The sequence below is a fragment of the Heptranchias perlo genome, chromosome 11 (assembly GCF_035084215.1).
Source record: "Heptranchias perlo isolate sHepPer1 chromosome 11, sHepPer1.hap1, whole genome shotgun sequence".
NCBI classification, from domain to species: Eukaryota; Metazoa; Chordata; class Chondrichthyes; order Hexanchiformes; family Hexanchidae; genus Heptranchias; species Heptranchias perlo.
Genome location: NC_090335.1, coordinates 22637332 through 22650961, shown reverse-complemented (window position 1 = coordinate 22650961; position 13630 = coordinate 22637332). Strand labels below are relative to the sequence as shown.

The following is a 13630-nucleotide window of genomic DNA, read 5'->3' as shown; positions in this document are numbered from 1 at the left end:
TGAGGGACAGCTTGAATCGTCATTTAGAAAGGCATGGGTTAATCAAGGACAGACAGCATGGATTTGTTAAGGGAAGGTCATGTCTGACTAACTTGATTGAATTTTCTGAGCAGGTAGCAAGGTGGGTTGATAAGGGTAACGTGTTTGATGTAGAATACATGGATTTTAGCAAGGCTTTTGACAAGGTCCCACATGGCAGACTGATCAAAAGAGTAAAAGCCCATGGGATCCAAAATTGGCTCAGTGGCAAGAAACAAAGGGTAATGGTTGACAGTTGTTTTTGCGACTGGAAGGCTGTTTCCAGTGGGGTTCCACAAGGCTTAGTACTAGATCCCTTGCTCTTTGTGGTATGTATTAATGATTTGAATGTGGGAGCTTGATCAAAAAGTTTGCAGATGATACAAAAATTGCCCATGTGGTTGATAGTGAGGAGGAAAGCTGTAGACTGCAGGAAGATATCAGTGGACTGGTCAGGTGGGCAGAAAAGTGGCAAATGGAATTCAATCCAGAGAAGTGTGAGGTGATGCATTTGGGGAGGGCAAACAAGGCAAGGGATTATACAATAAATGGGAGGATACTGAGAGGTGCAGTGGAACAAAGGGACCTTGGAGTGCATATCCACAGATCCCTGAAGGTAGCAGGGCAGGCTGATAAGGTGGTTAAAAAGATATACAGGATACTTTCCTTCATTAGCCGAGACATAGGGCTCGATTTTAGCACCCGCAATCGGGTGCTTTTGTGGCGGGGGGGCAACGAAAATCGAGGATTCCCAGGGCGGGTCGGGAGCCTGGCTCCAACCCGCCTCATTTCCAGGTTCCCCACTGACACGCTGACATGCGCGCAGCCCCCGCATGTGGGACTCCCGCCGGCATTTAAAGCCAGCGGGGTGCCACTTAAGGTATTTATCTAGGTATTTCAGGTCATTTAGAGACCTGAGTAACGTGATATTTCAGGAGGGTTGGGATTTTGCAAACAATTGGGACTGTTTCCCGTACTGGGGAAACACTCCCAGTTCAAATGGACGTGTTGCAGCCACCAGCCTGTGGCAGCTGCAAAGGTCCATTTGACAGGTGAGGGGGGAGACCCTCACTTATTGCAGGAGGCCACTCTGTCACTTTGGACAAAGTTTGGCCTTCACCACCCTCCACCTAACGACAAAATTCACCAACTTACACACTTAGCTTGCGTACCTACCTTGCGGACCCCCTCAGATGTACACCTTCCGGATGGGGGCCGTAGCTGCAGTCATGACCTCCTCGGAGGCGAACAGCATCACCAGCCTCGCCGGCCACGCCATCCACCTCTGACACGTGGAGTTCCACAACACAGTGCTGTGACACATCCACCTGCACAGCAGGAGGGAGGGCAATGGCAGAGAGAGATGCGTCGCAGAGGGCACTACCCTCGCCACAGGGTCCACAGACCGAGGCTCAGCTTCCTGGACCTCTCTGAGCAACAGTGCACACGGAGGCTCAGAGTCACTCGACATGTAGTCGTGGATATCTGCAGCCTCCTTCATGCCGAGCTGCTCCCGGTTGGCCCGAGCACCATCTTCTTAGCTGTCGCTGTCAAAGTCACCATTGCCCTCAACAACTTCTCCTCCGCATCCTTCCAGGGTGCCACCGGGGACATCGCCGACGTCTCTCAGTCGTCTGCACAAAAGAGCCCTGCAAATACACCTACACCCACTCTGCAGTGACACAATGGGTGGCATCAGGTGTGGGTCTTCATTGTGATCCTCAGGAAAGGGCATTATTGCACAAACCAGACAAGATTCGCAAAGACATGACAGTAGTGGTGCCAATATAATATGTAATGTGAGTTGCTTAGAAATTAAATATAAGTAAAAACCATGACAAACCCTCAAACACCCTTGTGCAGCCCCTTCATGCTCACGACACGTTTGCCTTATGCTTCCTACTGCACATACGTGATGCATGCCCTGTGGCTGCAGCACAGGTAGTGGCAGGTTGAGTGAGGCTGACCGTGAAAGAGATGCATGAGAGGGTGAGTATGAGATAGAGCCATGAGATTGTATGAGGATTGGGTTGAGTGGTAGTGGCGGGATGAGTACTGGCGAGGTGAGTAGGTGCAGGTAAGATGAGGATGAGGTTTGAGTGGGTGTGAGGGGTGATGTGACAGAGTAGTGTTGGCAGCGCAGAAGGAGATGTGGGGTGGGGGCGGTGATGTAGCAGACGGAGTGTAGGGGAATGAGTAAGTGTACTCACTTTGGCTGATCTACTGAGGTCATTGAAGCGCCTCCTGCACTGTATGCAGGTGCGTGATATGTTGGTGGTGCAGGTGACCTCCTCTGCCACCTCGAGCCAGGCCTTCTTGGTGGCAGAGGCAGGCCGCTTCCTCCCGCCTGCTGGGGAGAAGATCTCTATCCTCCCCCTCCTCCTCACCCCATCTAATGATACCTGGAGTGAGGCATCATTAAACCTGGGAGCAGCCTTCCCCCTGGGCTGCTCCATGCTGTAATTTTTCCTATTTCTTGCAGCATCTGTCAGTGGAGGACTGCCCCTTTAAATAGAGCTCCTCCAGCTGACAGACCTTACTGCGCATGCGCAATCCGCCCGATGTGCAGATCAGCAGTGGGGAACCCGGAAGACCAGGTAAGTGGATCCAATTAGGCTGCGATTGCGCGCGGGGCAGACTGATTTCACCGGGCACATTACCCACGCGCCCAATAGCCCCCCGCCGCGAACCCGCCGCCATGGTAATATCGGGCCCATAGAATATAAGAGCAGGGAGGTTATGCTAGCACTGTATAAAACATTGGTTAGGCCACAGCTTGGGTACTGTGATTGCACTAGAAAGGGTACAGAGGAGATTCACGAGGATGTTGCCACGGCTGGAGAATTTTAGCTGTGAGAAAAGATTGGCTAGGCTGGGGTTGTTTTCTTTGGAACAAAGGAGGTTGAGAGAACATTTAAATGAGGTATAGAAAATTATGATGGCACCAAATAGAGTGGCGAGGGAGGACCTATTCCCTTAGCAGAGGGGTCAGTGACCAGGGGGCATAGATTTAAAGTAATTGGTAGAAGGATTAGAGGGGAGCTGAGGAGAATTTTTTTCACCCAGAGGTAGGTGGGGGTCTGGAACTCACTGCCTGAAACCCTCAACTCATTTAAAAAGTACTTGGATGTGCACTTGAAGTGCTGTAACCTATAGGGCTACGGACCAAGTGCTGGAAAGTGGGATTAAGCTGGATAGCTCTTTATCGGCCGGCACGGACATGATGGGCCGAATGGCCTCCTTCTGTGCTGTAACTTTCTATGATTCTATGTCATAATTGCTCGGGATTTGCATCAGATACACAGGAAATATACATTTTTTTGGCGCTATTGCAATCTGACTTCTTAGAAATTTAAATAATGTAGAAGTGTTTTTTTTAATTTACATTCTTTTTGCCCCCTCCAATTTTCTAGCCTCCTCTCCTGAATGTTTTGATTCCTGGTAGACTACAGTTCCATGGATGTCAGCTGACCCTCAGTACCGTGACCAAATAGTGTGGGCCTAGACGGTGATAGCAGGTTATTTCACCTGCAAGGCATCACAGCTGAACCTGGTCTTGCCCACATCCAGTGTATACACATGTGCCCTTTCTAGCGGGCCTTATTATATGGCAATCAGGAGTTGGAACCTTGGCTGATTTTTATCCCTTCCTAGTCCAGTGGCACCGAAACCATTTGTAACAATCTGACCACCAGTCTAGGTAACTCAGCGCAGACTAGAATCTGAACCTGGGACCTTTCTAATTTGTATGGCTCAGTACCATATAATGTGGTAGTTTTAACAACTGCGTCGCCAGGGGAACTAAAACACGAGGGGAGGCAAAAAATATGTCTGCAGTATTTTGAATGGAAGGAAAACATTTGCCAGCCCATGAAATATAGGGCTACAGTTATTTTTCAGAGTAGCCCCTTTTTTCACACTTCAACACTTTGGCTTTAAAACGCTGCAAAGTTCTTCTGATCAAACAAAATGTGAAAAGAGACACAGCTTTATTTTTGGAAAGAAAAGGAGCTGCGATCAATGTTTGGTTTGAAAACAGTCTCTGTGTTTGTATGTTTTGAGATTCAGATTGTGCTGGGGATATCGGCTGTAAAGCTTTCTGGACGCAGACCATTACTGACCGATGGCTGGGGTGAGTGGGGATAAACAGCATAGGGGAGGGCGATGAAATTGGAAGTCAGTAGTGCGAAACCAGCTCGCTACCAATCGGCAGCCCATTTTTGTTTACCATTGACTTGGAAAAAAAAAACAAGGTGTAAAGTGGCCTACCAGTTGGCTGTGAGCCGATTTTGCGCTACTGGCAAAGGCCAGTTTCACCCCCCTCCCCACCTCCATGAATCCAGGCTTAACATGGAGGGCCTCTGGACAGTGAGTGAATATGTTGGAAAGAATTCAGTGAGTTGTAACCTGTTGTACTACAAAACGTCATGACACAAATCAACATCAACTTTAAGGCTAGCATTCTGTTTTATTTATTACTCATAAACATAAAAAGATTTATCATTACTTTTTTATTTCCTCTCCTCCACACGGAATGGGTAATGTTATGAAGTCAAAACATTCCACAGAGGCCTGTTTGAGCAGGTGCTGGTCTGATAACATGTTGTCATCCTGCTATGTGCCTTTCCATTGCTCAGCCCAATATAGCTCCCACCTGCCCTTTCTCATCCATTCTTGTTGTCCATTTGTCAACAACTGTCACATTTATGCTGCTTGAAAAATAAGAGAAAGAAACCCTAAATAATTCCCTGTGCACTTTCAAACTGTGGAAATGAATTTAGATAACTTTTGACATCAGTGTTTTTGCTCCGAATATGAAAACATTGTTGGGGGAGTAGCCAAGTTCTGCTTTTAAGACTTACAAGTGAAGCAGGAAGGTTTTTCATGCCACTGATGATTGCTGCTGTTATCTTCTCTTTGACTTCCTCATAGTTTTGCAGTGTGCTAATTCTGGTAGAGCTTCCGGAGAAATTTTAATAAACATCAACACGAGAAGTTTTAGAAAGTAACGTGTAGGCATGCTGAAGCAGTGACCTTCATTACGGCCAATAATATACGGTCTTTAAATCATCCCACTTGTCCTTTTTTTGCTTCAACTGGAACTGATGCATTAGTTGAGTTCCTTATATCAGTGACTAATATGAAGTATTCATGGGTAAGTCAAAGAGGCACAAAACAAACCAATTGGAGGAGAAATCCCAAAGTCAATCCAGATAAGGGTTCATGGGATGCCTTCAGGCAAAGGCTAGGGTTAACAATTTTGACAGGAATTTTCATTCTGGACGTTGGCAAAAAGGAGTAATCTATCTTGGCTTCCACTCATGTTTTTCATGTTGCATCAGTTACAAATTTATTGGTACATGTACTTGAGAAGTATCAAATGCCAAGTTGAGTTGTTATCTTGAACGTAGCAATAAACACATAACTTCCATTATTGATGACAGGTTGCTGGACTTCAATACCAATCAGTTCTTTATATTAGGAAACATGGGTTGTGGTAAATGTTGTCCTGGGCAGAATGCTCATCAGCTGTATTTTGATAACTGAAGCCATGTAGCTCAGTTACACTCGCACCTTCTGCTCCGATCCTGCATGACCCGGGTTCCATGACTGCTGCACTGAAGAATTTGATGGAGGAATGCCAACAGCATTAGGACACTTCCCCAAACAGTGAGCTTAGAGTTACAAATCTAGATGTGTGTGTAATTCTATCTCAATTCCTTGGAAGATGGGATTATCATTTGTAACCAAAAGGCATGACATCAGCACTACCCAATCCACTGGGATGTTTCTGTAAGGTGGCAGTTGCAATGAGGAGTATCCTGGAGGTTGTTACCTCTGGGTTTCCGAAGGCTTCTTATATTATGTTCTCTGTGGTGCAGATCACTGACATGCTTTCCAGGCCAAGGCTTGTGTCCTCTTAAGTGTGTCCCAATGATAGTGTGTAGATCACTTCACCATAGTGCATGGTGTAAAACTCAGCACAGATAGGAGTAGGAAAATTGTCACTGAATGACTTGACTTTGTACCCTCAGATCATGGACTCCCGACTGCCTGGTTGCTTTTGGACATTGATAATATTGGAGGCACAGTTTACCTTTACATATGAACAAGCAGGAAAACTGTATACAATTGCAAACTCCTGCCAGGGTTACTGCTCAGCCCTCAGCCCATATTAAAAAGACTGGTGTGGATAACTAGATTTGTATACAGGAACAGTTGAAGGTTTATTATATAATACAGCAATAGCAAAACATAGAAAGTGAGTTGGTCTTTTATTTCATGCACCATTGTTTGATGACCAAATTAAAGAAAAAAGTCTCATCAACTATAAAGAAGCAGTAAAGGCCATGCTGGGCAAAAGCTCCGATAGATTCTCCCGCCTACACCCCGCGCCCCAGCTAAGTAAAATCATTGGCCCCGATTTTATCGTGGGACGGGGTTGGTCTGTGCGGGGGTTTGGGGCGAGCAACAAGCTCACATGTCGAGGCCTGGAGAGATTATAACTCCCGGCCTCATTTTAATATTCAGGCCCTGACTCCCACCCGGACCTGGCAGGAATCACTGCCTGGCCGGTGGACAAGAGCTGGAATTTGGGCTGCATGTGGCTGCCCCCAGGGACTCGCGGGAACAGTCCCTGGCAGTCACTAAGTGGTGGTGGGGGGGTGGGGGTCCATGGGTAATCGGGGAAGGGGTGGAAGCCCGGGGCAAGAAAGGTCCAATGTTTCCTTGTGGGGCCCGAAGGAGTATACCTGCTCCTCCTGGCCCAGAGGGAAACTAAAACCAATGTGAAACTTACCTTTCTGCGCATCTTTTAGCCCTCGATCCACCTCCGGGCAGGTTTGACCTGGCTGAGAAGCCACCACTGTTCTCCCACTCAGGCCGCAGGTTAAAGTAGGAGATCAGACCCTGATGACATCATCGTAGCCCGATTTGCATATTTAAAGAGGACCCCACAAGCTTGGGGCTGGTAACCTTACCACTTGCCATTTAAATTTGCAGGTGGTCAGATCAGGCGAGAAAGGAGTAGGTAAGTCCCCCGTTCCATTTTAACTGCCACCTCCACCTGGTTTCCACCAGGTGAGTGGAGTTAAAATTGGTGCCAATTGACTTGAAATCATTTAAAAACAGTCATAGATGCAAGCCACTAACTGCCAGTATAGTGAGAAAATAGTTTTGTGATCCGCATATCTTGTTAGCTTGGCTATCTCAAAATTGGACAAAAAGGGGTTTTGTGCATTAACAAAGCATGACTCAGTTCCTAGATTTGTTTCAGCACTCATAACGAGTTGTAGCTCTTATTGTTTTAATTAAATTCTCCTCCATATATCAAATTTCCCATTCTTTTCTCTTCTGAATTTTGATGAGGATTAAGGAAAGGGTTATATTTTTCTTTTGTGCTATAAATAATCCTTGTTCTATGACTGAAGTCAGTTTTGTCCTGCAAAGATACAATTGGACAAAGGCCTTGTCTCAAAGAAATAGCTAACATTGTGTACGGTGCAAACTAGGTAAAGTTTGTTACTGTTTAAGACAACAAGAAAAGCAAAATGTATTGACTGCTTCCTAAACTACTGTCCTTCAAGTTGCAGGAATTATTTATTAACTTTTCGAAAATGTCACTCTTTCACATAAAGATTTCAGTACAACAACAATGACTTACATTTATATGGCGCCTTTAATGTAGTAAAACATCCCAAGGCGCTTCACAGGAGCGTTATCAGACAAAATTTGACACAAGCCACATAAAGAGATATTAGGATAGGTGAGCAAAAGTTTGGTCAAAGAGGTAGGTTTTAAGAAGTGACTTAAAGGAGGAGAGAGAGGTAGAGAGGCACAGAGGTTTAGGGAGGGAATTCCAGAGCTTTGTGCCTAGGCAGTTGAAGGCACGGCCGCCAATGGTGGAGCGATGAAAATCAGGGCTACGAGAGGCTAGAATTGAAGGAGCACAGAGATCTCAGAGAGTTGAAATGTCAAAAAGAGAAAGATTTTCAAAACTATGGTAGATGTTGCCATGCCGCTGTTTGCAATTGTCTATAAAGCGGACAACAGGTAACTGAGAATGGGTTATTTAGGCAGTCATTTGACTAAGTGCCTCCAGTAATGCTGTAAACCGTAAGAGCAAAGCTTAAGTGGTTTATCAATGTCAGTGGCTCCCTCTCTCCCAAGACTGAACTAATGCCTCGAGCTGACTGCTAGCTATTTGTTCAGTGACCTTTTTTCTTTCTTTATCAAAATGAAGAATATCACAGCTGGAGAATGGAACATTCTTGTATCATTCAGCGTCAGATAGCACAAGAAAAGTTAAGGAAGGAATCTTCCCTATTAGATCCCCTTTTAAAAATATAACAACACTGCAAAAAATTAGGATTAATGCTGACATTTTTTTTATTGTCCCTCCATTTTTTTGTGATGTATCAGCAAGTGCTGCTAATATCATTTGAGATACTGCTGCAGAATTTGAGGGAGACATATTAATGCACACAGTTGATCTGAAATGCTGCTTATTAACTATTGAATCTGTGGTTAATCATTTTCATTTAAACAAACAAGTAAACTCTTCTGCAGCATCTGATATTTAATAAAAAAGTTAAAAAGGGACTTTAAAACTTTTTTTTTGAAAATACACCTACCAATATAATTCAGCTCCTTTGTACTGTCAGGGTTACCTACACTTCCAAGCATTTCAAATACAAAAGAGATGAGTGTGTAATTAATTTCTGGTAGATAAACTTGTGAATAGGTGTCAGCCTGGGCTCAGTTGGTCACTCTCTTGCCTCTGATAAGAAGGTTGCGAGTTCAAGTCCCACTTTAGTGTCTTGATCATATAACCTAGGCTGACACTTCTGTGCAGTACTGAAGGAGTGATGCATTGTCTTTTGGATGAGACGTTAAAACAAGGCCCTGTCTACCCTTTCAGGGCTTTTGTGGAAACAATTAAAATGATAATCTCCTAGAGAATTAATAGTATTTTAAGCTCCTTAATTATTCATGATTTCAAATCTAAAGTCAAAATGTGCAGTTTCTTGTGAGCCTATAAAAGACCAAGGATGGCACTTGAGAATGTTTAAAAGTTGAGAGAAGGTGGAGATGGTGTTCAGTTTTTACTGGCCATTCTCAGTCCAGTCTCCCACAGTGAGGGGCAAATATAACAGAGCCCCCCTTTCTACTCCTTAAAATCTGGCAAGGGATTAAGAAAGTGTGATTCCGTAGAGTGAGAAAAGACCAATATAGACTTTAAAGATGCCCATTTCCAGGGGTGAGCTTAAAGAGACGGGTGACCAAATATTTGCAAATGTGGGATTTTCTGACTTGGCCATTAAGATAATTGATATAGCATGCTGCAACATCCTGTGAATTTCTACGTTTGCTGTGTGTAATGTGATTTGCTTCCCATATAATGCAGTTTTGCTTAAGAATTCTTGGTGGAGATGAACATGCCTGTTTCTCAGCAGATGTGAGCAGGAAGAAATTATTTCACGCAACACTTTACTTGCCCTAATGATAATTAGTCATCAAAGGTAGTTAATACAATCTCAACTATCTTCTTTGATATTGAGTTAGATGAATATCTGTGAAAATGATTGAGGTTGATAGGGATATAAGTATGTGCCTTCAGCAGTCTAGGCCCTAAGTTCTGGAATCCCCCCCAAACCTCTCCAACTCTCCGCCTCTCTCTCCGGCTTTAAGACACTCCTTAAAACCTACCTCTTTGATCAAGCTTTTGGTCATATTTCCTAATATCTCTTTATGTGGTCCGTGGTCAACTTTTTTGTCTGATAACCCTCCTGTGAAACGCCTTGGGGTGTTTTACTACGTTAAAGGCGCTATATAAATGCAAGTTGTTGTTGTTGTGGACACAGATAATCAAACACTATATGGAATACTGGGGCCCAAGTCCAGTTGAGATTATCAGAATGTCACCTGGTCAGGGTCCATACGATGGACTCATCTCCTGGAGATTGGTTATCTTTAGGCATCCAGAAGAAGTTTGAGTTTTCTCCTCCTGGAAGATATATCTGTGGTAAATCAGCTCCCTTGGGGGATTCAGTGCATGGTCAGTTGGAAGGAATTGGTTCAATGGGCTAAATATATTTCCCTGTTTTATGCTTACATTCCTGTGATAATTGAAGAGAATTTAATTCAATTGAAGCTGACTGTGAAACCTGGCCATGTTCTGGAAGCTGTTTGTAATGAGTAAATATAGTTCCAAATGTAAATTGTATGGTACTTTTAATTGTGTACTCTAAAGAACATAAGAAATATGAGCAGGAGTAGGCCATACAGCCCCTAGAGCCTGCTCCACCATTCAATAAGGTCATGGCTGATCTTCCACCTCAACTCCACTTTCCCGCCCTATCCCCATATCCCTTAATTCCCTTAGGTCCAAAAATCTATCGATCTCAGTCTTGAATATACACAACGACTGAGAAGCCACGGCCCTCTGGGGTAGAGAATTCCAAAGATTCACAAAGAAGGGACATTGTATATTTACTGCATTTGTGTAACAAATCATGGGCAATTTGTAATCAGAAACGTTAGTCTTTATTTGAATTGGAATTTATGAGCAGAATATAACAAAAATTAGACTTGTTACATGTTGCTTCGTTCAGTTCAATTTGTTCCACAGTTTTTCCTGTGTCATGAGGAAAGTCTTGCGATTAGATTTTGACCTTTGGGCGGCCGACCAGCTGCCCATTCCGCCACCATGATTTTTGAGGCCCCAGGCCTGCAGAGAGGTGGTTAGGGAGGAGATGGGGGGGAGAAGTGAGGTCGAAGGTGACATGCCTTGAGCCACCAGCGGGAGCCTGGAGGAGAACTCTTGTTCCTTCTGGCTCAACTAAAAATGTAAAAAATGTTTGTGCCGATTTCTTGAGCAGCGGACCCTTCAAGGACCTCTGTTTAGACCGCTCGATGCCAGTATTCGCCATTAGGACCTCGATGTGCATGGGTAAGGGGCCTGCCCCCTGCTTCAGGCGGGAGCTGTGGCCACCAAAAATGGCGGTGGCCAGAACACCAGTGTTCATGGAGCAGTAATTCTACCGACCCCATTTCGATGCCCTTACCGCCCTGTTTTGCCGAGTTAAAATTGAGCCCCTTTAAGTCTGGTGATGTTGTCTATTAATAAGCCAGGACTACCATATTTTTGTACGTTATTTGTATATCACACATGTACAGCTGTGGTGGAGGACATGATAATTAAAGTAAAATTGTGACCAATTCAATATGAAGATCAGTTGAAAAGTCCAGAATAGACACAGTTACCCAATCCGATATAAATATCAAATTCATGTTTCAAGGTCGGCTTCGTGTACATTGTACTAACCATCCTATACATTTTGGCTTAAAATTATTTTGAAATGAAAATGATGCTGATTTTTTTCGACCATTTCCCATTCTGCAATATTCAGATCCAAATATAAATATACCTGGTGCTGATAGAGATAATTTTCACACTATTCTCAAAAGGCAGCTCATTTTTATCCCGAAATCTTCCCTAAGACGGTCCAAGTGAGTAATGGCCTGTTCTAGCAATACTATTGCCCACGGAGTTTTCAGCTGTGTAAAGTGCTGGAGAGATGTTTCCAGGCTGTTCCGTAATATGATGATTCGTACTGCTGAAAGACTTAGCTGTATGTGGATCTGGAGAAATGTTTTTGAATAGACCCAATAGACAATAGAATGAAAGAAGGACAAAATACTGTGGCTGCTGGAAATCCCAAATAAAAACAGAAAATGCTGGAAATATTTGGCAGGTCAGACAGCATCTGAGGAGCGAGAAACAAGAGATAACGTTTCAGGTCGATGACCTGTCATCAGAACAATAGAATGAGTCAGAGGTAGTTAGACAAATATATTTCTCCTTCATACAGATGCCTATGAATTTCAGAACAGGTCCACAGTGGGAGGTATCAGTGCATTCCACTTTACCCATTCAGCACACATGAGGTATGGTGCCAAGGGATATTTATTATTGCCTTAAGGATGAGGATACAGTTGAAGACTAAGAGAATTGATCTGCTTGACCTTGAGCACTGATTCCAAAGGCACGTACTCTGGATCTATCAGGACCATAAGTTGCACCATAAAAAACACTTCAGCATACGGTCTTGGATGTGGATTTCAGTTGGTGAGCTGCAATGAAATACACAAATTAAGCTTTGGTCGTAACGTACATCTTTATTCTTTACAGGGAGCCTTTCTGCACTCCTCAGATCAAAGTGGGGTCCATTGAAAGATAACGTGTCTACCATTGTGTTTTACACCAGACAGATACTGGAGGGCCTCCGATATCTTCATGAGAACCAGATTGTACACAGAGACATCAAGGTGACTGACTTGAGTTGGTGTGAGAAAGGGCGCCGTGTCACTCTGAGTTCAAATTGGACTGCCAAGATAATACTTAAGTAAAAGATAGAGCTGTATGTACAAAAGATGGGTCATTGGGGAAATTACATTGTGTCATGCCTGAAATGTCCTTCAGAGATGCACATGCTCCTAGCTAAGCTATTTTGGAGGTCCCAGAATATAAACAGTATTGTTCTCATTAAAGCATCACCAACACAACAGCCTTGGATAATCCAACTGTTTTAAGCAAAAAATGAGATCCCATATGATGGTTAATTGATATCTAAAGTAGAAATCTGGAACTCCCTCTGTGATGCTGGGACAATTGGAGCTTTCAAGACTGAGATCGATAGATTTTTGTTAAGTAAGGGTATTAAGGGATATGGAGCTAAGGCGGGTAAATGGAGTTAAAATACAGATCAGCCATGATCTAATTGAATGGTGGAGCTGGCTCGAGGGGCTGAGTGGCCTACTCCTGTTCCTATGTTGCTATGATCTTAATATCTGATATTTAAATATCATTGTCCATTTCTTTTGCACAGGACTGCAATAAAAGAATATCTAATTTTCTTTTGGCTAGTATACTGGCCACCTATTCCTCTTCTATTTTCGTCAGATTATTTTTGAAGTTGTGAAGATCTTTTTACTTTCAGGGCGACAATGTTCTTGTAAATACGTACAGCGGAGTGGTGAAGATTTCGGACTTTGGAACGTCCAAACGACTGGCAGGAGTGAATCCTTGCACTGAAACATTTGCAGGTAAGAGGTCAGACCCAAAGGCCTAAGATTCTTAGGCCTCAAAATTCCAGGAGCTGGAGAGGAGAGAAAGCGGGTTCATCACCTGCCAGGGCTCCGGAGTTTGGAGCAGAACCCGGATTGGCCGGATTTCCACCTTCCAGATTCCAGTCTTTGGGAGGAGCGGATGAATTATCTGCCCCCTCCCCAGCATCTTGGGGGCACTTATGGGGGAGTTCCTAGGCCATTGCAGGATTTCCAGCTATATGCCTTCATCTGGCCATGAATGGAACTCATGGCATGAGTTCCATTCGCAGTCTAATAGAGGCCCCAAGGGATCGATTACCTTTTTTAATGTGGCATTTGGCTTCCTTATGAGCAGTAGAAATAATTTCTTACTATTGTCTTCAGCCCTTCCTGGGTCTCAGCGTTGCCCCTAGTGACACAGTTGGGTGCCGCTCCAACTTCCGCCAATGGAATGGGGAGGGCACCTCTGAAGCATCCTTACAGGTGCGGCCCGCCACCCTGA

At 44.2% G+C, this 13630-nt stretch overlaps 1 protein-coding gene across 1 annotated transcript in view; it reads left to right on the top strand.

Moving 5' to 3' along the window:
* The window catches only part of map3k15 (mitogen-activated protein kinase kinase kinase 15), a 160093-nt gene that overhangs the window by 107443 nt on the left and 39020 nt on the right, over positions 1-13630 (top strand). Inside the window, exons 16-17 of the mRNA XM_067992682.1 lie at positions 12212-12348; positions 13020-13125. Coding sequence (XP_067848783.1) covers positions 12212-12348; positions 13020-13125 — 243 coding nt within the window. The remainder of the gene's footprint in view (positions 1-12211; positions 12349-13019; positions 13126-13630) is intronic.